Raw genomic sequence first — 25,802 nt, 5'->3', positions numbered from 1 at the left:
GTACTTTTCGCACTTCTAAAAGGTATCACTCCTTATGCCCACATTAAAAGCTCAAGGTACAATATACTGTTTTTCTGTAAGGAACACTTTCCCCCATTTCGTTTTGAAAACTCACCTCCTAGTCTTAGCATCAGGAACTCCTGGGTGGTATTATTCTTTGGGACTAATGGCTCATACACATGGGGTACGGCTGTCGCCACAACCACGTGGCACGCGCATGTTGCGGTGACAGGTTGCCCGTATGTATGACACGCACGCCCCGAACCGTCGCTGTCGCCAGGCGATTTATTTGTTCAATCGCCGGCAACAGCTGTCGCCGTGCTGCAACTGTCGCTAGTCCGCCGTGTGTATGCGGACTAGCGACAGCAACTCCATACACAATGTACGGAGCTTCCGGCAGGGGGAGGAACCTTCAGCGACAGCTTCCACTGCGTCTCTGAGACGTGTAGACAGCTGTCACACGGGCGGAGCTGTCGCCGGGCTGTCACGCGCGCGCCCCCTATGCGCTAGTGACTAGCCACAAAGGTCCCCAGTGTGTATGTAGCTTATGTGTGTTTAAATACCCTACAAAGCTTGGGGAGTACTCACTATTAACAAAGACAAAGACTTGCATCAGTTTAGGCCAGTGTTTCTCAAACCCATCCTCGTGACTCCCCAATGGTGCATGTTTTACAGGCAACCTTCCCTCTGCACAGGTGGGGTAACTAGTGTCTCAGCTACATGGAATCCACCTAGCTGAGACACTAATTATCTCACCTGTGCGTTGGTGAGGTTGCCTGCAAAACATTCACTGTTGGGGTGTCATGAGGACAGGTTTGAGAAACACTGGTTTAGGCCATATGATAAAACCACTCCAGGACAGCTGTACAAAAATATACATCAGATTTACTAAAGATTCTGTGTGCTGGAGATAATCATACATCATTAGACATCATAAGTTATTATGAGAAACTAAACTGGATTTATGAATCGTAATTGGCTATTAGGAGACAAGGTTGTTGAAAGGTTAATGAATTAATGATTGTAGAATTGTAGTTGTAGTTTTTTTTTAGTAAGTCCATGCTATCCTAAATTTATTAGAGATAAAAACATGTCAGTAACCCGAGCAGTTGTCACCTGTGACCCAGGAAAGGGTTTCAAACCCATATTACATAACAACTATTTTTTGTAGGATCTCATGTAATTCTCATTGTTCTCTGATGATTTATCTCTGTCCTCTCTTACAATAAATCAAATTAGAAGTCTTGAAATAACCACACACTGGCTCCAATCCAATTCACTTTTTCTCCTAAGTTTTCTCCTAGGTGATATTTTCACATTATAAATAAAATGCCCTTTAAGCTACCAGCAAATTAGAAATATACTCCGAGTAATTTTGACAGTACCTTTTTGCCTACTTTATAGTACTTTTTCAATTCAAGAGTACAAAAGTTATTTTGAGCAGAAGATGAAAAATTGCCTCTTAGGAAAAAGTGAATTGGATCAGGCCCACCTGCTTCTATTAGGCACATGATCACTGTCTCCAATATTGATCAATAACCTGAATTTCAACTTGTACCACGTGATATCAGATAATTTTCCTGCAGGAATATTCCTAATATTGTTTACACTCTGCTACAGCTACCTTTGTATTGTGTGATGCAGTACAGTGTTCTGCAAATGTCGATAGGGTGTGGTTATTGGCAGTTGCCACCTGCCCATGTCAATTTCAGTAAAGCGTAGCCTTTCCTAATCAAATGATCTATCAACTAAACAATTGAAAATGATCAAGGAGTCCTTAAGTTTACTACATTATCATTAGATTTCATGTTTTTATGGAAACTAATGTGCAGTGTATTAAGCATATTATGTAGTGTACAAGTACCCATGTTGGTCCAAAACAAATTCTGCTGTCAGCTCTCCCGTGACTTTAGAAAAGTATGTAGCATTCCTGGCATAAAAGGTCAATCCCCTTTGTAGCAGCTGGATATTAAGAATCAGCCTTGTGGTCACTCTGTCTTCCAGTCCTGTCTTCCAAACATAAGTACCTGAGAAAAAGCAGAAAAACAACAATAAAATTGGATAGAAATGATTACGTTCCAAACCAATGTATTTCCATTCCAGGAAGAAACAAACACTTCAAAGATTTACATAACTTGTGATTATACATTTTTTTCTTAATGTCAAAGACATCAGGACAAATATTGAAGATGAGAATTACATTTCTATACTGTATCTTGCTCTTTTTTTGAGTAGTAGGCATGTCAACTTATAATGAAACTCTGACTCTGAATATTTTCTGGGGTTTCGTACAGGAGTTGTTTTTGCACCTTATCAATAAATCACCTTTTTTGGGGGGCCCACACCTAGCAAAAACGTACTCAAAATAAGTTGTCCAAAACTTACTTACCTTTTATATTACTTCTCTTATTGACTTTTTATTGGTTTTTCACTTGCTGTGAGCTAGAAATGTATTTTGTAAATAAGGTACAAAAAAGAATCTGTGTGAAATTCAGGAGAAAACTTTATTGAATTAGGGCCTTACAAATACATTCGCTTATACCATATATGTTACAAATATCCTTGAAAAAAAAAGTATTAAGGTAGGTTGCAAAATGTTATATTTTTCCACTAACAGTCTTTGATTTTTATGTCCTTTACACTTTTCACTTGATACTCTTGAGTTTGGAAAGCTCTTGAAGATACCATTATAACTATTTTCTAGCTATTTAATCTTGCATTTCAGTTTGCGTCCTTTCTTATTCAATAAATAGCCCTGTTTTGCATAGTGAAAGTAATAGTTGCATTTATTAATATAGTGCTTTTCTCTGCAGTACTTTGTCTACACATTTGCATCTACAATAGTGTGTTTACAATTAGCAGCCATTCTGTCTTCTGGCAAGTCAAAGACAACCAACTTAATATGCTGGAATGTTAACCTGTATATCTGAGGATAAGTTGAGTCTTCACACACAAGCACGATTCAATAACTTAATTCTTATTATTCTAAATTTTGCTCTAGCATTGGCTTTCCTCTAAAACAAAAGTTTCTTTTATCTCCTTTAATCTGCCAGTCTGGAAAAACTCAATGTTTGAAAGGCTCTTGATGAATAATTGTTGGCTGCCAAGTGAAGATCTGAGTGATTGTCTTCTTTTTTTATGTACAAACCGTAACTCCATTTATAACTAATGGTTAGTTTCATGTCAGGTGCAAAAAAAGCAAAAAATAAAAAAACAAAACAATGCAGACTAGAGTCATATTACTAAAATAGCAAGGTTTAGTGTGGTTTGGAAAGCTAATTCATTAAAGTCAGTGTAGGATTTTTGATGTTTTCTTTTTCATGGCATTTAAAAAAATGTAAAATAGTTAAGCAGAAGCTAGCACAATATTCATACAAACGTTAAGAGGGCTGCCTGCATTTTATGGAAGACAGCTGATGTATACAGTATTTTTTGCTGAATACATATAAACAATCTGCACACTGGAGGTCACCCTTGAGACTCAGTCTGTAACGTATTAAAAAAAGGACATTAAGAGGTCTAATTTTCACATGACCTAGGTAATTCTCACAAAAGAAGATCATCTGAAAATAAATTAGGCAGAGAACCTACCGTGGACCAGGTGATAAATTGGAACCTGTAGCATAAAATACAAAAGATCCTCAATCTGCCCCAGCTTCAGAGGCTTTCCTCCTTCACGATAGTAGTGAGACTCCTTGTCAACAGATATAAGATTGTTGAGTCTCTGTGCCCTGTCCTACATGGCTGTGTTCCTTTTGAAGAGTGCAGGGCTTCTAACAAATGTATTCTATTGCATGTGCTTTGACATATTGCTGCAGAAGTCTGCCAGTGACTGTTGACTATGGCTCAGATATAGATGCTCCCTAGTACCCCTTCTGCTGCTTCCACTTTGATTTCAGCTGCTCCTTATTGAAGTTATTCTGAGGCTTAAGAAATGTGGTGCTCCATGTATGATTTATGAGTTCTTCTTACATGTGCTGAAGTGCCTGTAGAGTTTACACCCAATCCCTTAAAAAAGAACTGCGAGCATCGGCAACCAACCACGTAGAATGTTGTTGCTTTGAGACATTAAAAAAAATAGCTTTACAACTGAAAAGAATTGTAGCCAGAAGGAATGTATGACTTGCACGAAGAAATAATGCCCCTGAACAGAGATCTTTGTAAAGGGGCATGCTTTGTGTGAAGACCTTTTTAGAGTTCAAATATTTGAGTGGGCAGCACAAAATACATATTTGTACGTGTGATCTCTCAGGAAAAACGCTGCTTACATTTTGTGCTCATTTTATCTTTTCTGAACTTATCCTGACAATTCCCTTTGTACTGGGCAGCATTCCTGAAGGGGGGGGGGGGGGTGTATGCCGTTGCTGTTAAGCTGCTCTGATAGTTAAACAGGAGATCTGGTTGTTGAAACAGATAGCTACTTAAAGAAAAAAAGCTGCAAATCACCAATCTTTCTGCATTTTGTTGATCTTAAGATTTTCAAAAAATAAAAATACCATCTAAAAAGGACTATACAGTATATTTCTAATGCAAATAAAATTAATCAGTATGAGAAGTAGGCATAATAGTGATATTTTAATAATAATGTTGCATTTAAGTAAGATGGTCTGAGTTTGTTTTTCTTCATTGTTGTGGGAGGGGCATTCTTACGAACATGGACGGTGGGGAGACGGTCATCATTTTGTTTGCATTGCAGGTGAGGAGTAAATTAGTACAATGACTGAATGTTTGGGCATATGGGAATGAATATGAGGTTAGATTGGCCAATGGAAGACAGTGGGTGCGCTTCCTCAACTTAGATGATGCCAACTGGCTGTACGTCTCCAACCCTCTGACGAATACGCTCATACGAAATGTATTGGGCGGAGCCTCAGAATGGGAGCTGTCGGTATACTGGAAGCCTACTTGTTTTTAAATGCTTGTACTTGGCAATGTTAATGTAAGTGCACTACTTTTTATGGCTTTTTATAGTATGGTAAGCTCTTCAGATTGGTAGGAATCACCCAAAGCAATTGGAGGAAGATTGCAAAAAAGTGTGATGATGACTGGAAAGGTGGATATGAGCGGTGGGGACTTTGAGTGTTGTTAGCTGTCTTATAATCTGGACAGCAGAGCAGAGGGTGAGATGCCATCATTATGTGGAGGAGTGTCGTTCTATGTGGGGGTGAACATAGCTGTAACACACTTGTGGGCTGTCTGTGATTTGGGCAGCAATACCAAAGGGTGAAAGGCTGTGATACTTGTGTGCCTGCTAGTGAAGTTATTTGTCAACAGACTCCATTGGCTAATTTTCTTGGGACGTATTGGTGCATGGTGGCCTGATATAAACTGTTGCAACAGTGTTACGCTATGTTTCTTTTGTTTTGTTTTTTTGATTGTTTTGAGGTACACACTGAAGGAGGGATTAGACTGGATCCAAAGCACACATGTGGGCTCAATTTCCAATACTGGACTTAACTAATATTAAATTCAGAAAAGTATCCTGATAATGCAGGTGCTACATGTGGCAGTACTGACTGTAATTACTTAGGAACTCTGTGTGGGATTCCCTGAATTTTACATGCAAATCCCAGCTTTCACAAGGTCCAAAAATAGGCAGCCTCCATCTCTCATATGGCCTTGTGATCAAGATATTGAATAAGGAGCCAAAGTTCAATAAAGTTCCCTTATTGATAGGCCCTCTCTGTTTGCTTCAGAAACGATAATGACACTACTTTTCCTGAAATGAATTGCTTCTTAAAAATTTGACTCCCAACTAGTTAATAAATCTGAAATATTTTCTGTCAATGTTCTATAGCAGGGGTCCTCAACCTAAGGCCAGCAGGCCGAATGCGGTCCGCCGAGGCATTTTCACTGGCCCCTCAAACACAAAATGTATAACTTATAGATGTTGCCCACTGTACCTTTAAATATCAGCGGCCTGCATATAGAATAGCAGTGCTGGCACCACCCATCCACATAAGTAGTGGACAACAAGCAGTAATTTGCTGGCTTCCAATCCAACTCTGCATCAGGTCACACTGCTCTCCAACTGAACGGCAGGTTGTCACCTGGATATGCTTCACTGTCTGGTGCACAAAGACGTTGTTCGAGCAGGCATGACTAAATGGCTGCTGCTGGGAGATCTCCTCCGGGCATGACCGGGGGAATCAATACCTACAGTAGATTCAATGCAATGTTTTTCAGCATCATTTTATGTATGTTCCGCCCCCCCAGCAGTCTGAAGTATGTTGTTCCAGCCCTTGACCAAAATAGTTTGGGGACCCCTGTTCTATAGCATATGTGGGGAACCAGCGCAGCATTGCTATAGGGAAGGAATGATCACAGTATGCACGTCTTGTAATGATTTTTTTGTGTTGCTCAGTGTGGCCTACCAGCAAGTGTACTTTTGTTAAAAACGGCACTATTGTGACTGCTTTAAAAACACAGATGCCTTATACAGTGCGCATTTAGGTGATGTGTAATTATTTTAAACATCCAGGTTTTATTTTTCATTTTCAGGTTTGAGGTTCAGGGAGATCAAGGAGGGAAACCTCATGGGGTACCTCATGATGACTAAATAACACAAATTAATAACCAGTGTTGAGAACTTATGTATTAGGAATTTATATGTCATGTATCTTTTTACTCACCAAGTTGACTCTTACTCATTTGTTCATAGAATATCATTATATCATAAAGGAACTGATGAAAGATAAGTTTCATTGAACACACTGGGCCATATGCAATTCATTTTTTTCTCCTGGGTTTTCTCCTTGGAGATCATTTTTTATCTTCAATTTGAATCAACTTTTTAGCACTTGGAATGAAAAAATACCAAAAAGTTGGTGAAAAAGTGCTGTCAAAATTATTTTCGTATTTTCTTGCTTGCTGGTGGTGTAAAGGGCATTTTATTTAAGTTGTGAAAATATGACCCAGGAGAAAATTTGATTCAAGCATACTCCAGAAACTGGTGAAAAGTGGGGACTGGTTTACCCGTAGCCGAATGCACTGGTCATCAAAGAACATTTTATTTTGCAATGTGCATTAACTGTACAATGGTTTTAAAGAATCCTATAAGTAAAATGTAAATCTAAAACATTTTCAGAAAATGCAGTGTAGGCAAGCCCATTACCCAGCTTTGCTTGTATATTGCCAGATATCTCTGTGTCAGTCCCCATGTCAGGCCTATTCATATTGATGTCTGTATGAAATGTCTCGGAATAGAGTCTTCTCCTCCACATGACATCCCTGATCAAGACACATAACACAGACTATGGTAGGAAGAGTGCAGCACAGTATAGATCATTTCACAAAGTGGATAGAATCTCTGAGAAGCTGAAGTAAAACTACTGGTGGCCACTGCAGGGGGTCAGGAATATGTCAGTGCTTGTCACTGGTGAAGCATGTTAGGGCATCACACAGCAGTGCTTCTTACCTTTGTATAATGACATGCATCAATGCTATGCTCCAGTACTGCATGTCCTGCCTACAATAGAAATATGGTATATTTCCAATGATTTGGGTTAGTCTTTATTGTTTTCGGTAAAAACCAAAAAAAAAATGTGAAACAGTTGTTTTTACTATCTGTAAATGACACCATGCTATTCTTACCAACATCTTATATTTGTAATTGCCTATTTTTCCTTGGCTTAAAAGACTCACAAGGCCAGAAAAATGTAGTTTTACTTACCTGGGGCCTCTTCCAGCTCCTAGAAGCCATTTGGGTTTTTTGGCGCAGCTCTGGTCCTCCGGACCACCAACCCCCGATGAGTCAGCGCATTCTGTGCATGTGGGGATGCATGCGAGCGTCCAAGTGCGTACAAGCTCACGTCACTGGGAGCCTACTGCGCCTGCACTCCCCTCTGTGTACGAGTGCAGCCATATTGCACAGGTGTGCCTATGGATTAGCATGAAGCCGCTCGTGCACAGAGCAAAAAGCCATGCATGAGCGCCTTCATGCCAGTATGCAGGCGTGGTCCATAGTGATGGCATATTCACACACTGCGGGGAGCATGGCTACGCGCAACATACTCAAAGGGTCCAGTGCAGGAATGGGGGGGTTGTAAGAAGCTTGGGCAAGCCTCTGGACTATCCAGACGTTTCCCCTTTCTGAGGTAAGTAGTTTTAAAAAAATGTATTGACCTGAGGAAGTTGATTTTTATCCCAGGAAATGCGTTGCCTTTGTTGTGCAATAAATTCTTATTTTGAGCAGGCTTAGACTTAAAAGGTTACTAATTTGAAAACACTCTTCAATCCCATGCAGAGAAAAGGTAATCCCTACTGCTGTATAGTCTGTGACTTTGGGAAGGGAAAATCACTTTTATCCCTTAATTGCATGTGATATAGTGTAATCAACCCAATACAGGTTCTCAAAGGTGGTTCCTATCAAAAATAGTGAATGATTCTCAGATTAAAAGCCAGTCGTCTGAAAAATCATCAGAAAAAATCACATAGTGGGTACGGGCCTTAAAAAGAAACTCCAACCTAGAATTGAACTTTATCCCAACCAGTAGCTGATACCGCCTTTTACATGAGAAACATAATGCTTTTCATATCCAAGTCCAACAATGATAGCAGCGCCAACAGAGTCTTCTTATATGGATCCTGGCACCTTAAATACAAACAAACAAGAGGGGATTCCCCCTAGCGAGTAATGCTTAGCCACCTCACCCTGATGAGTCACAAGGCGTGACGAAACGCGTAGGGCGGAGCTTAGGAGGACGCACGCACGCTGCTAATAGGAACAAGCCGGGGATGCGCAGGAGGCGCCCGGAGCTACGAGTGTGGATGTGTAACTATATGCGATTTTACAAGTGTATTTATGTACGTGTTGCTTTTATTGGGGCCTTTGGCGCTTGATTAAAACTGTTTTACGCTATGAGAGGTTGTTCTCATTGTACTTTATAGAAGCTGCGGCATGGGATGTGATATGCTCTGAGCAAGATTGGCATTTGGTGAGCAGGGGAAAACGGGGGGAGTGTGTCATCTCCCTTTCCTATCTGGTGTTAGCCTTGCACTTCAATCATTCCCTTTTTGAGCACAAGGGTGAGGTGGCTAAGCGTTACTCGCTAGGGGGAATCCCCTCTTGTTTGTTTGTATTTAAGGTGCCAGGATCCATATAAGAAGACTCTGTTGGCGCTGCTATCATTGTTGGACTTGGATTTGGGAATTGACTCTCATTTATAGTGTGCTGCCTGGAGTTCAGGGGACTTTAAGGACATTGTGCGCAGTAACATTCGATAAATAATGCTTTTCATAAACAGACCATCAGGGGGCGCTGTATGACTGATTTTGTGCTGAAACCCCTCCCACAAGAAGCTCTGAGTACCGCAGTACTCTGGGCAAACTGCCACAATGTAACAATGTTCACAGACAGGAATTAGCTGTTTACAGCTGTCTCTAACAGCCAAAACAGCTAGGAGCAGCTACATAACCTGCCCACAGTAAAAATGTCACCATGTAATAAATGTCAGAATGTAAATCGGGGAGAGGAAAGATTTTACAATGAGCAAACACTGACTAAATCATTTATACATAATTATGGTAAAAAATGAAGCACTTTTTTTACTACATTATTTTCACTGGAGTTCCATTCTTGGGTCTGCAACAACTGAGTATCAGGTGTGATATTCTGGGGAAAGTTCTGGTGTTTGACTCATGTTGGTAGAGAAGATCAAAGCACAAAGGTCACAATATACCAGCCAGTGTGTCTTTTCAGTGTTAAAATAAAACAATATCGGCTTTATTGTCAGTCAAACAATGTCCAAACAGTAACAAAAATCCACCACACTGGGTATTCAACAGGGTTGTAGTCACACACCAGACATACCCTAGTTCAGGCTTCTTGCCCGCTGCAGCCACACTGGCTTGTGAGTGACAACCTGGCACAGGCCTAATGGCAGTCCTGGGCCACTCACCTATCCGGGCTTCTCCTGGATTCCCAGTACTGGAGTCCAACTCCGTCCGGCACCTCAAGCAGCTTCTCTGCTACATGCAGACTTTGCAGCCTCTCTCTCTGCAAAGTACAAGGCTTGTCAGCCTCTCTGCTTCAACAGGCCTGGCAGCCCTCTCTTGGCTGCACAGCCTTTCAGTAGCTCCTTGCTCCACACACAGCCCACTGCATACTGAGAGATGCAGCTACTTAAGCAATTCATGCAGGTGAGCCCATTAACTCCCTCTCTGCCAGACTCAGGCCTGGACTTGGAGTGGCGTGCATGGCCTACCATTCTCCCAATACACACCAGTCCTGGATCCCAAACAAATCTGCAGGATAGTGTTGTTGCTAAAGTGCAATAACTGACACTGTCTAGTACTTTTTCATCCAATGCCATACCAGAAAAAAAGCAGATATCTGCTCTGACCATCACAGAGGGTAATATTTTTTTTTTAAATCATGAAGTACCATGCCTCCCTTATATCTGGGGATCTTTATAGATCCCTTCACCTTCTTTTCTAAGGAATAAATAGATCTTTTATCCGGTTCAGCACCGCAGTGCCGAAAATCTCATGCATCCGAGCAACGTTCACCTCCCATTCATTCGCCTATAACTTTATTGCTACTTATCACAATGAATTGATCTATATCTTGTTTTTTCCGCCACTAGATAGGCTTTCTTTGGGTGCTACATTTTGCTAAGAATTATTTTTTTCTAAATCCATTTTAACAGGAAGATTAAGAAAGAAATGAAAAAAATTCATTATTTCTCAGTTTTTGGCCATTATAGTTTGAAATTAATATAAGCTACTGTAATTAAAACTCATGTATTTTATTTGCCCATCTGTCCCGGTTATTACACCGTTTAAATGATGTCCCTATCACAATTTATGGTGCCGATATTTCATTTAGAAATAAAGGTGCATTTTTTTAATTTGCGTCCATCACTATTTATAAGCTTATACTTTTAAATAATATAATAACATATTCTCTTGACATGCATATTTAAAAAGTTCAGACCCTTGGGTAACTATTTATGTTGTTTTTGTTTTTTTTTAATTGTATTTTTTTTTTTTTATAAAAAAAAAATGTATGTGGGTAATTTTTGGTGTGGGAGGGAAACTGCTAATTTTAAATGTAAAATAATATTTTTTTTTTATTAAAAATGTATGTGGGTGCAGTTTACTATTTGGCCACAAGATGGCCACAGTGAAAAAAGTCCTGGATGTGAACGATCTTGCATCCAGGAACTAAAATGCTGGGGAGAAGTTTCCTGGGGGCAGAAATATTGCGCTCTCTGGAGAGAAAGCGTCGGTATTTCTGCAGGGAAGTTAGATCGGTGAATGGGAATTATATTCCCATTCACTGATCGGGGGGCTAGTGGCGGGCGGCGGGAGCGCGCGCGGGGGCGCGCCCGATCGCGCGCACCAGCCGGCGGCAGCAGCAGTGCCTATCTGGACGAAGAAGCTCGTCCAGATAGGCCGAACTGGTTATCTAGGGTTAGAGAACAGGTACCAACTTACAGAGAAACATCAGGCAAGTTAGAAGTTTCATTTTGATTGAATTGATTTTACAGTTTGAGGAAATGTTCCCACTTAAAAATGATTACAGCTTACAGAAGGGTGGAGTCGTTACAACCAATGTTTCTGTTAAAGTTGGAATGGCAAGTTCCTCAAAGAGCGAGTTTGCCTTTAAAAGGGAAGTTAGTTTAAATGGAATAAAAGCTGATAATACAGAGGGTGATATTCAGATATTTTGATTTATTATTGTTGCAGTAGAATGCCAATATGTTTTCAAAATCTAATGTTAGTTCTGTACGGTTGATATTGTGGTGAAACCCCTCCCACAGTGTAATATCAGGACCATGGTGCTGACATCACACTGTGGGAGCCTTGTTGCATTGTGAGAAATAACAGCTGTTTCCAACTACAAAAAAAGCAAGCCACAGCTACTTCCACTGACTTCACCTGCTAGCACTAAAAATTTCGCCATGTGATAACTGTCAGAATGTAAATCAAGGAGAGGAAATATTTTACAATGGGAATACACTGACTAAATCACTTATACATAATTATTTTAAAAAATTAAGCACTTTTGCTCATTACGTTATTTTCACTGGAGTTCCTCTTTAAGTGTAAATACACCCTAAGGGTTTATTACAATGGCGAATAAAAGTGGATAAGTGGCCAGGCATCCTTCTTCATGGCTGCTGGTCAATTATAAATGACCTGGACTGCCTGCAGAGAAGGCAATGGGATGCCTGTCAGTGAATAGAAAAATGTGCAGTCTCAGCCGTTGTGGCATGCTAAGCTAAAGGATCATAATTTGGAATATGTTTCCTTGGTAAATAGTGGTCATTGTGGGTATGTACACAGTCAGGACCCCAGAGCTGAAAGGTAACAGGGATAACATTTTTATCCCCTCTGTTACTCTCTTACAGATAAAACAAGAAGTTTTGAATCAGGATGATACCATTTATTGGCTAACTTAAAAGTATCAGAGTAAGCTTTCAGCTGTGCACCTTTCGTCAAACTCCAACCTTGTTTGAATCCAGGATTGAAGTCTGACGAAGGCTGCACACCCGAAAGCTTCCTCTTATTCTTTAAAAGTGTACCTTAGACAAAGGGAAAAAAAGCTTTATACATACCTGCGGCTTCCTCCAGCCCCCTTTGGCCCGATTACTCCTTTGTTGTCTTACTCCGCCACCTGCAGCCTCCGTAATCTGGCCCAGTAATTTGGCCAATCGAGCCCAGTCAGCACATTCCGGCCGCGCGTGCTCCCCATTGCATTCCTGCGCAGAACTCCCCCAGCGGTGGGAGCACGATGGAGTAACAGGCGCAGCTGGACCTCGCATGCCCAGTAAGCCCACGATTCCTGAAGTTACCGGGACGGATCGCAGAGGCTACAGGCATCAGAGGAGGACGGCAAGGGACTAATCATCATGATGGGGCTGGAGGAAGCCACAGGTATTTATAAAACGTTTGTATTCCTTGCTCTGAGTCACTTTAAGTTAGCCAGTAAATGATATCATCCTGATTCAAATCTTACTTTTACTGATGGCTAACACTGTACAATTCTCTACTGCTGCTTCTCTTACAGTTAGAGTCCTCCCATGTGTCAGCAGCATTACAGAGAATGTAAGACAGCATGAAACCATCAACTGACAGAATTGTAATAGCCGCTGCAGATGGATGTGTTGGAGGATACTGGAGGTTATATTATTCTGGAGGTTATATCTCACACATGAGTTTTGCACACCTGTAATAAGCAAGTATGTGGTTTAGTCTAAAATATGACATGTTTATGGTGATAACCGGCCTACTACTCCCTTTAGGCTTGGTTATTAGTTTTGTATTTTAAGCATTTTGTTAAATTTGAATGTATGTCAAGCATACCACCTTCTTCTTCTTCTCCAACCACAGACCTGCTGCAGAAAGCTTCACATCTGTGCTTAGTGGGAAGTGATGCTGTATGTACAGACGATCAGCATGAATATCATACCCTCATATGTATTCTCATTCAGCATTGCTTGTATAATAAATAGAAGGTGTGAACCTGAATAAAAGCTGCCGATAGCTATGAGTAAAATAAACCTGTCATCACCTAAAGGATTGAATTTCTTATTCTTATTTTAGGAGAAAGATGGCTGCAGCTGTTTTGCAGCTGGCAAAAGTAAGCCAGTCTCCTCTCCCTACATATTAATGAATTATAAGTGTTCTTATATTTAACTACAGGCACAATTTAAAATATACCATCTGATACTTTGGTAAGCACAGAGTCCAAATGCAAATGTAACTTTTTTTTTTTTCAAAAAATTCCTTGTGCAGGTAAAATTCTAGTTTTGAAATCTGGCGATGTGTCCTGAAGCAGTCCAGCCGAGAAAATGAACAATCTGGTTGGCTAGAAATGTCACTGACTTTCCAATGATCAACAAGAAAGGAAAGTGGTCACCAGGAGCATAACAATAGTCCATGCGACCCCTGCAACTGCTGGGGGGCTGTTGGGGCCCACTGCTCTTTCCTCTCCTATCCCACATGTAGATTAGCACAGGTAGTGGAGTAATGTTTACCTGTTCCAGCACTGTGTCTCCTCCATGCATCACAGCCACACACTTACTGCTGCCATTCGCTGGCTTCCGATCACATGGCCGATGCGAGTCACATGATCGGAAGCCGGTGAATGGCAGCTGAGAGTGTGCAGCTGTGATGCATGGAGGAGACCCGCAGCACTGGAGCAGGTAAATATTAACTCTGGTCTCTGTGCTATTCTGCATGCATAGCGGGGCAAGCTGTGCGTGGGGGAGTTCAGATATGGTTGTGAGAAGTTTGGATTCCAGGGGGCCCCATAACAGTTTTGCAGGGTTGTTTTATGGGCTGTTGTTACGCCCCTGGTGGTCACCAGCACATCAAAACTCTGGATGATTAAGTCATTAACTGATAATGAGCTAGCAGCTTTGACTTATGCTGAGAATACACGATTTGTTTCTGCCGTGCGTTTCTCCTCTCGATCGTTTTTTGCTGCACAATTCTGCAGCCGATTCTTTTATCTTCCGCTCGCTTTTCTTATCCTTTTCCATTCACTTCTATCATAAATTGAGCGACAAAAGAACCGAAAGGAAGATCACACATGTCGGAAATTATCTATCGAACCATCTAATCGCCTAAATGCATAATGCTGGGAATACACCATGAGTTTTTTCGGGAAGATAGATGGCTTGATAGATAATTTGCGACATGTCCGATCTGATTTTGATAGTTTTTCTGATTGATTTTCTCATAGAAGTCAATGGAAGTCATTCAGAAATGATCAGAAAATCGTTTGGAAAAAAATGATTGGAAAGTCAGTCAGAAAGTAAATCTGCCAAAAGAACTCATTGTGTTTTCCCAGCATTACCCATGATTACTTTTGTTCCCTCTTGGGGTGGTGCTTAGTGCTAATTAACAGTATTCTCTGTGGCAGAGCTGCTACTACTACTGTAACCATTTCAGCCGCCCAGACGTTAAGCTCACGTCCGGGCGGCTGCTCTCCTGCGCGTGATCACGGACGCGCCTCCGTTGTGTCCCTCGGTAGCCCTGGGATCAGTGAAAGGAAACATGGTTCCCGATCACCGATCCCTGTCCCCCGCAGAAAAACTGAAGCGCTCTCCCATGAGGCTTTAGTTCTTCTGTCCGGAACAATTTCCGCATCCCCCTTGTACTTCAGCTTAGCAAGAAGTACAAGGAGGGAAAACAAAAACGAAGGTGGCCATCTTGTGGCCAAATAGTAAAACTACATCTGCACATTTTTTACATTACAATTTACACACATAACATTAAAAATTAATTGTTTATGTCCCACACCAAAATATTACCCAAATAAATTTTTTAATGGTAAAAAAATAAAAATTACAATAAAAAAAAAGACATAGATAGTTACCTAAGGGTCTGAACTTTTTAAATATGCATTAGAAGGTGGTATACTACAAACATTTTTTAAATTATAAGCTTGTAAATAGTGATGGACGCAAAACCGAAACATTGCACCTTTATTTCCAAATAAAATATTGGTGCCATACATTGTGATAGGGACAAAATTTAAATGGTATAATAACCGAGACATACGGGCAAATAAAATACATAGGTTTTAATTATGGTAGCGTGGATTATTTTAAAGCTATAATGGCCGAAAACTGAGAAATAATGAATTTTTTCCATTTTTTCTTATTAATCCTGTTAAAATGCATTTATAAAAAACATAATTCTTAGCAAAATGTACCACCCAAAGAAAGCCTAATTAGTGGCAGAAAAAACAAGATGTAGATCAATTAATTGTGATAAGTAGTGATAAAGTTATTAGCGAATGAATGGGAGGTGAAAATTGCTCTGATGCATAAGGTGAAAAATTCCCGCGGGCTGAAATTGTTAAAATAGCAACATGATGTTATACAAATTATAAGGGGGTGGGGCACAGACAGAATTCTCTGGAAAGACTGCAGGCTGAGGCTGTGAATGTCTGTGTTGATGATACATTAATGGTTCTCCCACTAAGTGCTTGCACAGGATAAGGAAATCATTTGCACAGCCAATTAATTACATTTTTTAGAATGTTTAGTGTCCATTTTTATTTAACAAACTTGTTTCCTTCCAGAGAAAATAATTGTTTGGCAGTGTAAACATTTTTGGAGGGAATTTTTATTATTTATTCAGTTTATATATACTGTGCAATACAGAACAAGTATTAGAATTGAGAATACAGGAACCAAAATGGGGAAAAGTTAGCGGTACAAATTTAATATGACTGAATACCTGGAATGGAAACAGAACAAAAAATACAATAAGCACCACAAAGAGACCAGTCCACTTAGGACCCATAGGCATTGCCTGTGGTTCTGTATATAGCTCTGTATATATATTGCCAGGTAGTAATGCAAGTAAATTAAATATCCACTTAAGTCATAGGGGCCCTAATTTCTCCCCTTCCACCCAGAAATAGGTATGTACAGACACCTGGCATTCAGAGGTTTGACTTTATAATATTAAGAATAATGTGCACTGTATGGTGCCTAAAACTGGGCAGGGCCAAGAGGGAAATTCCTGTAAGGAGAACAGCATTGAAAAGGACAAGACAGGTAAAAAATATAGATAGATAGGGAGGAGGGGAGGGCAAGTTCAGCTGTCGTCCACGTGTCCTCCACTCGCCTATGGGTCCTTTGTATAAACAGACCCAAATTAAAGCACACAAAGGTGTTCTGTTAATACAGGGTCTAACCTAGAAACTCATTTTATTGGAACAAGGATGTATAGTAAACCGCGTTTTTAAATTTCAATCAATTTGACCAAGTGGACCAGTGATGATTTTGTCTGTTGTGGATCCTCTGTGTCAAGTCCTCCATATTCTCAGTTTTGTTTACCCCCTCAAGCTATTCTTTGACTGAGAGTAGAGATTGGAATTTCCAGTGTCTAGTTATCATGCTTTTAGCGGCGTTGAGCAGATGGGTAATGACTGATTTTCTATATTTCTTAAAGAATACCTGTAACATCAAAAAGTTCCATTGGGGGGTACTCACCTCGGGAGGGGAAAGCCTCAGGGAACCAATGAGGCTTCCCACGCCGTCCTCCATCCCTTCGGGGGTCTCGCTGCAGCCCTCCGAACAACGGCGATGTAAATATTTACCTTCCCGGCTCCTGCGCAGGCGCTGTGGCGGCTCTCGGCTCTGAAATAGGCGGAAATACCCGATCGCCATCAGGTCTGCTCTACTGCGCAGGCTGAGATCGGGTATTTCCGTCTACTTCTGAGCTGAAAGCCTCAACAGCGCCCCCGCTGGAGCCTGGAAAGGTAAGTATTGAACAAGCTGACGAATTTGTCGGGCCGCTGTTCAGAGGGCTGCAGCGAGACCCGCAAGGGACGGAGGACGGCGTGGGAAGCCTCATTGGGACCATGAGGCTCCCCCCTCCCAAGGTGAGTACCCCCCAAGGGAACTTTTTGATGTTACAGTGTCTCTTTAACTGACCACGGGTTGCAGTGCAGGAAGAAAAATTCAGGAGTGTCCGGGGGTGTAAAAAATCTGTCACAGCATGAATAGTTTCCTTGACCACAGACCAAAATCCTATTAATTTGTTGCAGGAACAAAAAATATGTAGCAGGTCTCCCTTCTAGTCCACACCTCCAGCACAGCGGGGAAATATTAGGGCACATTTTTTTTTTGGTCATGCAACAAATTTGGCTGGAGTGTGATACAACCTTTAATCATGGTGTCTAACAGAGATTGAAGATTTATAAGATTTATGTGTTAATAGTATTATTTTCCCCCATTGTGCTTCTGGAAATGTCATTTTAAGATACACACACACACACACACACACACACACACACACACACACACACAGACACACACACACACACACACACACACACACACACACACACACACACACACACACACACACAGCTTTGGAGGGGCATTGTCCATGCATATCTTTTCAAAGATGGTGAGGGGCCTGCTAAGTTCCTCTTTGGAGCCAGCTGAGAGTAAAAAAATGTTTAAATTGGATCCAGTAGCAGCTATCCAGTGAGGCAGCACCCAGAACACTCTGAAGATCAGGGAGAAGGGTCCGTCCTTCTCTGGACAGAAGATGATATGCCTGTGGTGGAGTCCCCTCTCTCCAATTTCGGTAGTTACAGGAGGAACATCCTGGATGGAAACATGGATTGTCCAGTAGGGGGATTATTGGGGATGGCCAAGGTGATATTTGTTGTTTTATTTACACTATATGATGACAATTACGAGATAATGAAGTTAATGATGCATTCTTAAGCCTAATATTCTTGCCTATCCAAGCAGTTTTATGTAATTGGTATTCCATGATCTAATTTTCTAATGCTGATCTTTCATGCATCGATAGTGTCTGAATCATTCACCCGAAACAAGCATTTAGCTAATCTAATCAAACTTCAGTCAAACATCTGATCTATATGCTTATTCAGGGTCTATGACTAAAACTATTAGAGGCAGAATATCAGGAGGACAGCCAGGCCACTTGCATTGTTCAAAAGGAAATAATTATGGCAGTCTCCATACAGAGCAGTGCTTTTCAGCGCAGGAAGATTTGGGCGCAGCCGGCGCCACCATAGACCGGCGCCACCATAGACCTATAGCAGCACTCAGTGAGTAACGTCGGCGCTGTCAGAAGACGGAGCTAAAGTTGCTTTTAAAACACAATAATTCAGCCTCCAGCAATAGCTGGAAGCCAAATTATTTAATTCCCCACCATCCATGGCGGCCTGGATGGGGAATAGTAATTAACATGGCCAGGACTTGTGCAGCAGCAGGATCAGCCATATACCGGCTGTATCCTGCGCCCAAGTCTCCCGGCGCCGATTTCAAATGTATGCATCTCCATATCCCTCTTACTTCAGATGTGCTTTAAAGTTGTCTTATAGACAGATACTCGGCAGGTTGTCCAGTGTTATTCTTTGTTTCGTTGTTGCACGTCTGATTAGTGCCCTCCTTGCTTGTTTGTGAGTTTTGGTGGGCAGCCTTCTCTTGTCAGGTTTGTTGAGCAGCCATATTATTATTATTATTTTTTTTTTATAAAGGGGTTTTACTCCAGCTTTGTTGTTTACTTCATTATCTTAACAAACCCCCAAAGTGTAAACAAACACAAAAACAGGAAAAAAAATCTGCAAAACTTTATGAAAAAAAAGGGGAATAACTTTTGAATTTGATTCATAAACCTGAAAAGCAAGAAATGAAAAAGTTATTCAATTTAATGCATCTGTTTCCCACATTTACATTCCTTTATGCGGTGACATAGCATTTTCATGCATGGTGCACCCAAGTGATAATTAATACAGTCTAATTCACAACATGATGCATGAATAGATGTACTGCCATCAATGCCCCATGTTAAAATCAAACCTTGACAGGGGTTTAATAAGCTGGAACAGGTCATCATATGATAATACTCTTGCCTCTCACTATTTGTCTTCAGCCAAGCAATGTATATTATGAAAGGGGATGGAGAAAAGGGAAGAGGAATAATTACAAATGAAGAGTGACGCGGGCTGTGAACAGAACATATGTTAGAGCCGGCAGAGGCAGCCGTGAATTATATCTTTCCGCGATGAAGCTGCACTGGGGCTGAACGGACCTATTTCGAGCTCTGATATATTTTATCTCTACTGTATTTGGACTGTCATCTTTTGAGAAAGATTTTATGTAATTGAGAGTCAAGTCCGATCTGTGTGACTTCAGCATGAAGTGCGGAGCAGAAGAATGGAGCCACTAGATAAAAGGAAGCATGTAATAAGTTGTAAATGAGCAATAGCCTCATACGCTTTTACCATGGCAAATATGTGCAGAGGAATAATAGCTGCTCAGTGTTTTCTTTATCATAGATTAAGACAGAGTCTGGAGATTTCCCCATTGAGCTGTGATTTTATAGGGAAAATTAAATCTCATTAACTGCCCACGATACTGGTAAAATATTTTTTTTTGCATACACTTGAGTCTGATATTTCCTAAGATTCTAGGATCACGAATTAAAGATACCCATACATCTACTAATATTGTTGCCCAATCAACCAGCAATAATACTATGAAACCAGATGCCAATCTGTGCCCTAACACGCATGCCCGATTTGACTGATTTCGGGTCAAATGTGTTGATTTCACATGCTGAAAAGATCTCGGTCAAAAGTGCTATATCACATGCAGTTTATTTCCCCTAAAAAAAACACAAATGAAACGCAAACAAAAATTTGGCAATACCTTTATTGCTACTTAGCACACCAAAATTTTCTATGTATTGTTTTTTACAAAACAAATTAGCCTTTCTTTGGGTAGTACTTTGTATTTCTAAGAATGATTATATTTTCTATACATTTTAAAGGGTTTGAATAATTATTTCTCAGTTTTCAGTTAATATAGTTTTAAAATAAAAGGTGCTATTATAGATAAAACCCACACATATTATTTGCCTATTTTTACCAGTTATTACTAACTTACTAAATTATGTCCCAAGTCCAATGTATGGCGACAATATTGTATTAGGAAATAAAGGTGCTTTTTCCATGTTTTTATACTAAATCAATAACTACAAGCCCTTATTTGCAAAAATGACAGTAATATACCCTCACTACATAAATATTAAAGTAGCTGAGTCCCTAAGGTAACTATTTGTGTATTTTTTAAAAGCTGCCACTTAGTTTTTTTTTATGCTTTTTTTATTTTTAATTGGTAATCATGGGGGAGAGGGGGTTAATAACTAATTTACGATTTATTTTTTAATTTATTTTGAAGTATTTTAAATGTACTTTTAATTTTTATAGACTAGATGTCCCTACACTATATCCTGTGTACTGTGATCAGTACACAGGAAATAATGTGTATGTGTTTTACTTTTATGTTGTGAATGACCAATGGCATCTCACTAATGCCCTTGATCATTCACTACAGGCACTTTGATCAGCTTTGGGAACACATGTTCCCATTCAACGATTACGGAACCGCAACAGAGATGAGCGTGGGCATACGCGATAGCAAGCGGCAAAAGAAAACAAACAGAGATGCATATCTAGGCCCCTGATCTGCAAGTGAAGTTTTCAGGGGCATAGGTATACATCTCAAGGATCCAGAAATGGTTAATATTACAGCAACCATGAACGCGATGGACACCGCTTGCCTGACTGCTTCCCAGGTGTAAATTCACTCCCCCCCCAGTGCCTGTGCAGTGTAAAAGGTCACCTGCCCCACTGCTGCGATTCCCATCCTCCACCACCATCACCCACATGTGGCACCACGCATGTGTGTGTGTGTGTGTGTGTGTGTGTGTGTGTGTGTGTGTGTGTGTGTGTGTGTGTGTGTGTGTGATGTCACTATGTGGTACGCGCACCACACACGCCCCAAGCAGGGGCGTCATCACTAGGCCCATTCCTGATAGATGTCATGCTGACATCTATCAGGAAGCGGTCTGCTGTGTATGGGCATGCAACAAAACTCTCTACAATCAGATTCAAATATGCCCATATATCTCTAGATGTATGGGCACCTTGATTGTGATTGCTTGCTGGGTTCCTGTAAATACTTGGAACCTGCATTGGGCAGTGTGGTTCTTCCCATAACCTGTCAAGACTTTCAATAGGAAGCAATAGACAATACAGCCTGTGCTTCAGACACTGTAGCATATAATCAGTCTTTAGTCAGGATGTAGATAGGATTTTCCATTATGGATTGCAAAACGTTACAATCAGAGCCCACCAGCACAGCAAGCTATTTTTCATTTATGAGCCCGCCAAATACATAATTATCTTCCCAGTCTGTATGACTGAAATACTCTATGCTCTAGAGAATATTCTGATAAGGTGCTATTTATCATCACATTCCTCATGTACTATATGTTCATGGACTCCAATAGGGAGATTGCAGCTACCAACTTTACACAGCAGAGACATGAGTGGCAGAGAAACGTGAGCCAAGAAATACTACAAAGTTTCTACATTGGATGTGTTAGGCAAGTGTCACCGTAATGCAATGGCTAGAGGAGTGTGCATCAGTCCTGTTGACAATCTAGAAATACATTTAACAAAAGTGCAATCTATGGAAGTAAGCCCTATGCAATGATGGGAAGAATCTAGTTTGGAAGCCATGGCAGTGTAATTTTACATCTAGCATTACTTCTGTGATAAAAAGTGGTCCAGTGTCCAAATCTTGTGACGTAAAGCAAACCTGTAAAACATTATGCATGTTGCATGGCTCCACATTCCTTGTCTGTGCATGGCGTGAGACCTTGGGCTGAATTATAAATGGTGTCCACTTCTTCCTGCCTCACTAGGGTGCTTCCATTGGCCAACTGTCACCATCTCCAGTCATGTGGTATTGGTGACAGGATTAGTGGGCATCAATCTTTAAGAGAAACCAAAACCAAGGATTGAACTTCATGCATTCACACTAGTTTTCTGATTTCAAAAAGCACGGCAGTAGCGTTAGTGCCTTGTGATGCCCCTCTCCCCGTTTGCTGGAAAAGTAAGTTGTCGTTTTTCTTCTCCCTGCCCTCCACATGTTTATAAGCCTGTGTACACTGGATATGGTATGGATTTACCTAGCAACACCCCTTTTCATTTTTATTTTATTTCAACAAAGCACAGAAAAAAAAACAAATCTGAGCTCAAAATTGCATCTATTACATAACAGAAGTACTGCTAGACCATGTGGGGTAACATGTAATACCTGCTTCCTGCGGGTGTAAGCATAGTTTTTGTCATGCATGAAAAGCACACTGACAAAACTCAGTGGATTCAATCAGTGCTTGCTAGTAGGCAGGGAAAATGAATATAACTATCAGGGGGAGTTTTCAATAGCTTGTACCCTACCTGCCATACTGTGATGTAAAAATATACTCGTTTTCCATATGAATATGTGAGGCCTGCTGGATTATTTCAGTTCCTTTGCCCCAATCTCCTCTGCAGTCTTCACCTTGTGGGCAAATTGAAGGCCTGATACACGTCAGTTGATCCTGTAGTTTTATTTTACTGTATTGTTGAATTTTTCAATAAATTTATCAGCATTTTTCATCGACCTGGTCTGGATTGCGGATCCTTCCTTCTTTGCTTCACCTTGTGTGTTGCGTCCCCAGACATCCAAGGGATGAGCAGTGCATGATCCCACCACCCAGAATCTCAAAATGTAGCCAATCCAATAACAATCCAGGGGTTAGATCATTGTATAATGGCACAGAGGGATAAGGCAATATCAGGTCAAGAACAGTTCCAAAGGTTGGTCCAGGCAGCAATCCAATAACAGCGTCAAGAGGCAACAGAAATCCACAGTATTAATCGCACCCAGTGTAGTATCACAAGGCAACTTTTGCTATCACGGCAAGGGGACAATGATCAGAGCAGGCTTAAATAGGAGCAGAGCATGATGGAACATGAATCCTGATATCCCATTGGCTATTCCTATGATACAGCAGCCAAGCTTGCAGTACCTACTTTCCACTGACAGAATAAGATGAGGGGTGAGCCGTGCACCCTCGTCTATAGGAAGTCCTAGCCCTGCTCCTTCAGACACCGCGCTGACTAGCCACCCGAGCCGGCTCTTAGAGCGTATGGAAGGTGAATTCATTACAGAATAGATTCATATTTCAATAGGTTCTTCAAAAAATATAACAGCTTCACATTAGTATGATTTTTAGTGTGCGAGGAGATCAGCATTATCAGCCATGCGCTGTATAGCTCATTCAGATGGATCCCTTATATTTAGTGATGGAGTTATAATTATTCTGAACAGCAAATGAAGTTACTTGAGGCTGTTGCGTGACCTGTGTCAGCGGCTCTGCCAGCCACTTTTAATCTTCTGTTTACTTTTGATCTGAGTAAAGCTAATGGTCTGCTATTGATTGGTGCTTCAGATTCATTGCTATGCAGCTTGTTATTCCATCTCCTTTTTTGCCCCCTTGCTTTGAAGTGAAGTTCCTGTGCTTTCCTCCAAACTCAGATGAGCCCTTCTTTTACTGAATATTTGTGTCATTGTTGGGCCTATTTATAACAGTTAGGTATATAATTATTCTTCATTCTCATTCCTTTAATTTATAAAGTTTTGAGATGGAAAGTGTACAGAGTATTTAATGCTTAAAAGTAGCCTGAGTTGGTGAAAACTCAGTAATGAAACTGCCAACAAAGCTGTCTTCTCCCATTTCCTTCTACTGAAAATAAGGATTATGGTGGATTTACTGTGTTATTGAAGCAGCCTAAAGCTGAACTCTGGGAAGATATTAAAGTAATGATTTAATGCGGTATTTCATAATTTAATTGCCTTTCTAAATAACTCAATGAGAGTATTAGATTCTGTCTTTTTATCAGCTATTTATAATATGCTGCACAGTTGCATTCAGTCTGGCAGTGGGAGGTCCGGACAATAAGCCATTCAGGTGCATACATTTAATAAAGGCTACCTTTGAAAAGGTCACAGGAAATAGCCAATAATTGAATATTGGTAAAATTATCAATATTCTACTACTTAAATCATACAGTAAAATATTGGTAAATTTACCAATATGTTACTATGACCTAACTCTACTTTCACACAGAGCCCGTCCACTACCGATGCCTAACCCTAATACCCATCAGTGGTGCTTAACCCTAAGACCTTCCCTGGTCGTACCTAACCCAAAGACCTCTTTGGCCAGTGGCGTAGCTAAGGAGCTGTGGGCCCCGATGCAAGTTTTACATTGGGGCCCCCCAAGCACCCTATACATAACAATTGATAAGACGCACCAAAACCTGCCAATGGCATTGGCAACTACAGTGTCAGAGGTACAAGAAGGGGATGGGGAACAGTCTGTTAATGATGACCATTATTTAAAGTATCTATAGAAGTGATTATTATGAGCACAGGACCAATAGAGAGCTAATACTGTAGTTGAGGGAAGGCCCTTCGGGGCCCCTCTGGCCCAAGGGCCCCGATGCGGTCGCTACCTCTGCAACCCCTATTGCTACGCCCCTGTCTTTGGCGATGCCTAACCCAAAGACCTTTCTGGCGGTGCCTAACCCTAAGATCTCCTCTGGTGGTTCTTAACCCTAAGATATCCCCCTAGTGATGTCCCTCCGATGGTGCCTAACCCTAAGGTTGTCCTGGTAGTATTTAAGTGGGAAAAAACTCTGACATAATATTCAATAAGAATGTGTTTTTTGGCGCTTTGAGTCCGAAAGGAGAAAAGCGCGATATAAATGTTATTTGTCTTGTCTTGTCTTGTTTTCCTACTTTTTATTAGCCATACAGTTATCATATTTGCTTTTGTGTACAAGAAATATTGTCTGTTTACAAATTTCAAGTTCTCAAAGTACAGTTTATTTGCTCTGAAAGCTGTCAATGCATTTTATTGCATAACTGCTGTATTTATATATTCATATCTTTCACCTCTCTCCGCTTCATACCACTTTAAGCCCCTATGCCTAACACTAAGGAACCCCCCTCCCCCGAAATTCTAACACTAAAGACCACCCGCAGAAAAGGGGAAAAAGTGACAGAACTACTTACCCCGACTCAATTTAAGGCTTTCATTTTTAACTTGTAGGTAGCCTTATTGACGCCTGTACTTTACAAGGTGTGGTCCTGTATTCCCAGAGATGGAAAATGTTAGCTAGTAGTAGAGTTACTAGAGTAGAAACCAGAGTTTTTATATACATAGGATATTGAACTGTCCATGGTGCTGAAAGGAGGGATTTCAGCTTTATCTTGCAAGCCTCAAATTTCATATTTAAAAATGCTATATAAATAATTATTAACTACTTCAGTGGCTTCAGGATTTTTAAAGGCAATGCTGAAAATATTTGTAAACAGTGTAAGATGAGAATAACACTAATAACCAAACTATTATACTGTCTGCTAAAACTGCACAAGCTAGTCAGT

At 40.7% G+C, this 25,802-nt stretch overlaps 1 protein-coding gene across 6 annotated transcripts in view; it reads left to right on the top strand.

The window, feature by feature from the left end:
- Positions 1 to 25,802, top strand: part of KIAA0825 (KIAA0825 ortholog) — a 516,601-nt gene that overhangs the window by 336,731 nt on the left and 154,068 nt on the right. Inside the window, exon 20 of one of the 6 annotated variants that reach the window (XM_068247530.1) lies at positions 13,016 to 13,139. The exons of the other annotated variants lie outside the window; for them this stretch is intronic. Coding sequence (XP_068103631.1) covers positions 13,016 to 13,019 — 4 coding nt within the window. The 3' untranslated portion in view covers positions 13,020 to 13,139. Of the gene's footprint in view, positions 1 to 13,015; positions 13,140 to 25,802 lie in introns of those variants that run through there. 6 annotated transcript variants of the gene reach the window in all.

Source organism: Hyperolius riggenbachi, chromosome 1 (genome assembly GCF_040937935.1).
Source record: "Hyperolius riggenbachi isolate aHypRig1 chromosome 1, aHypRig1.pri, whole genome shotgun sequence".
NCBI lineage: Eukaryota > Metazoa > Chordata > Amphibia > Anura > Hyperoliidae > Hyperolius > Hyperolius riggenbachi.
The sequence above is the reverse complement of the archived record's forward strand: the minus strand, read 5'-3'. Positions and strand labels throughout refer to the sequence as shown.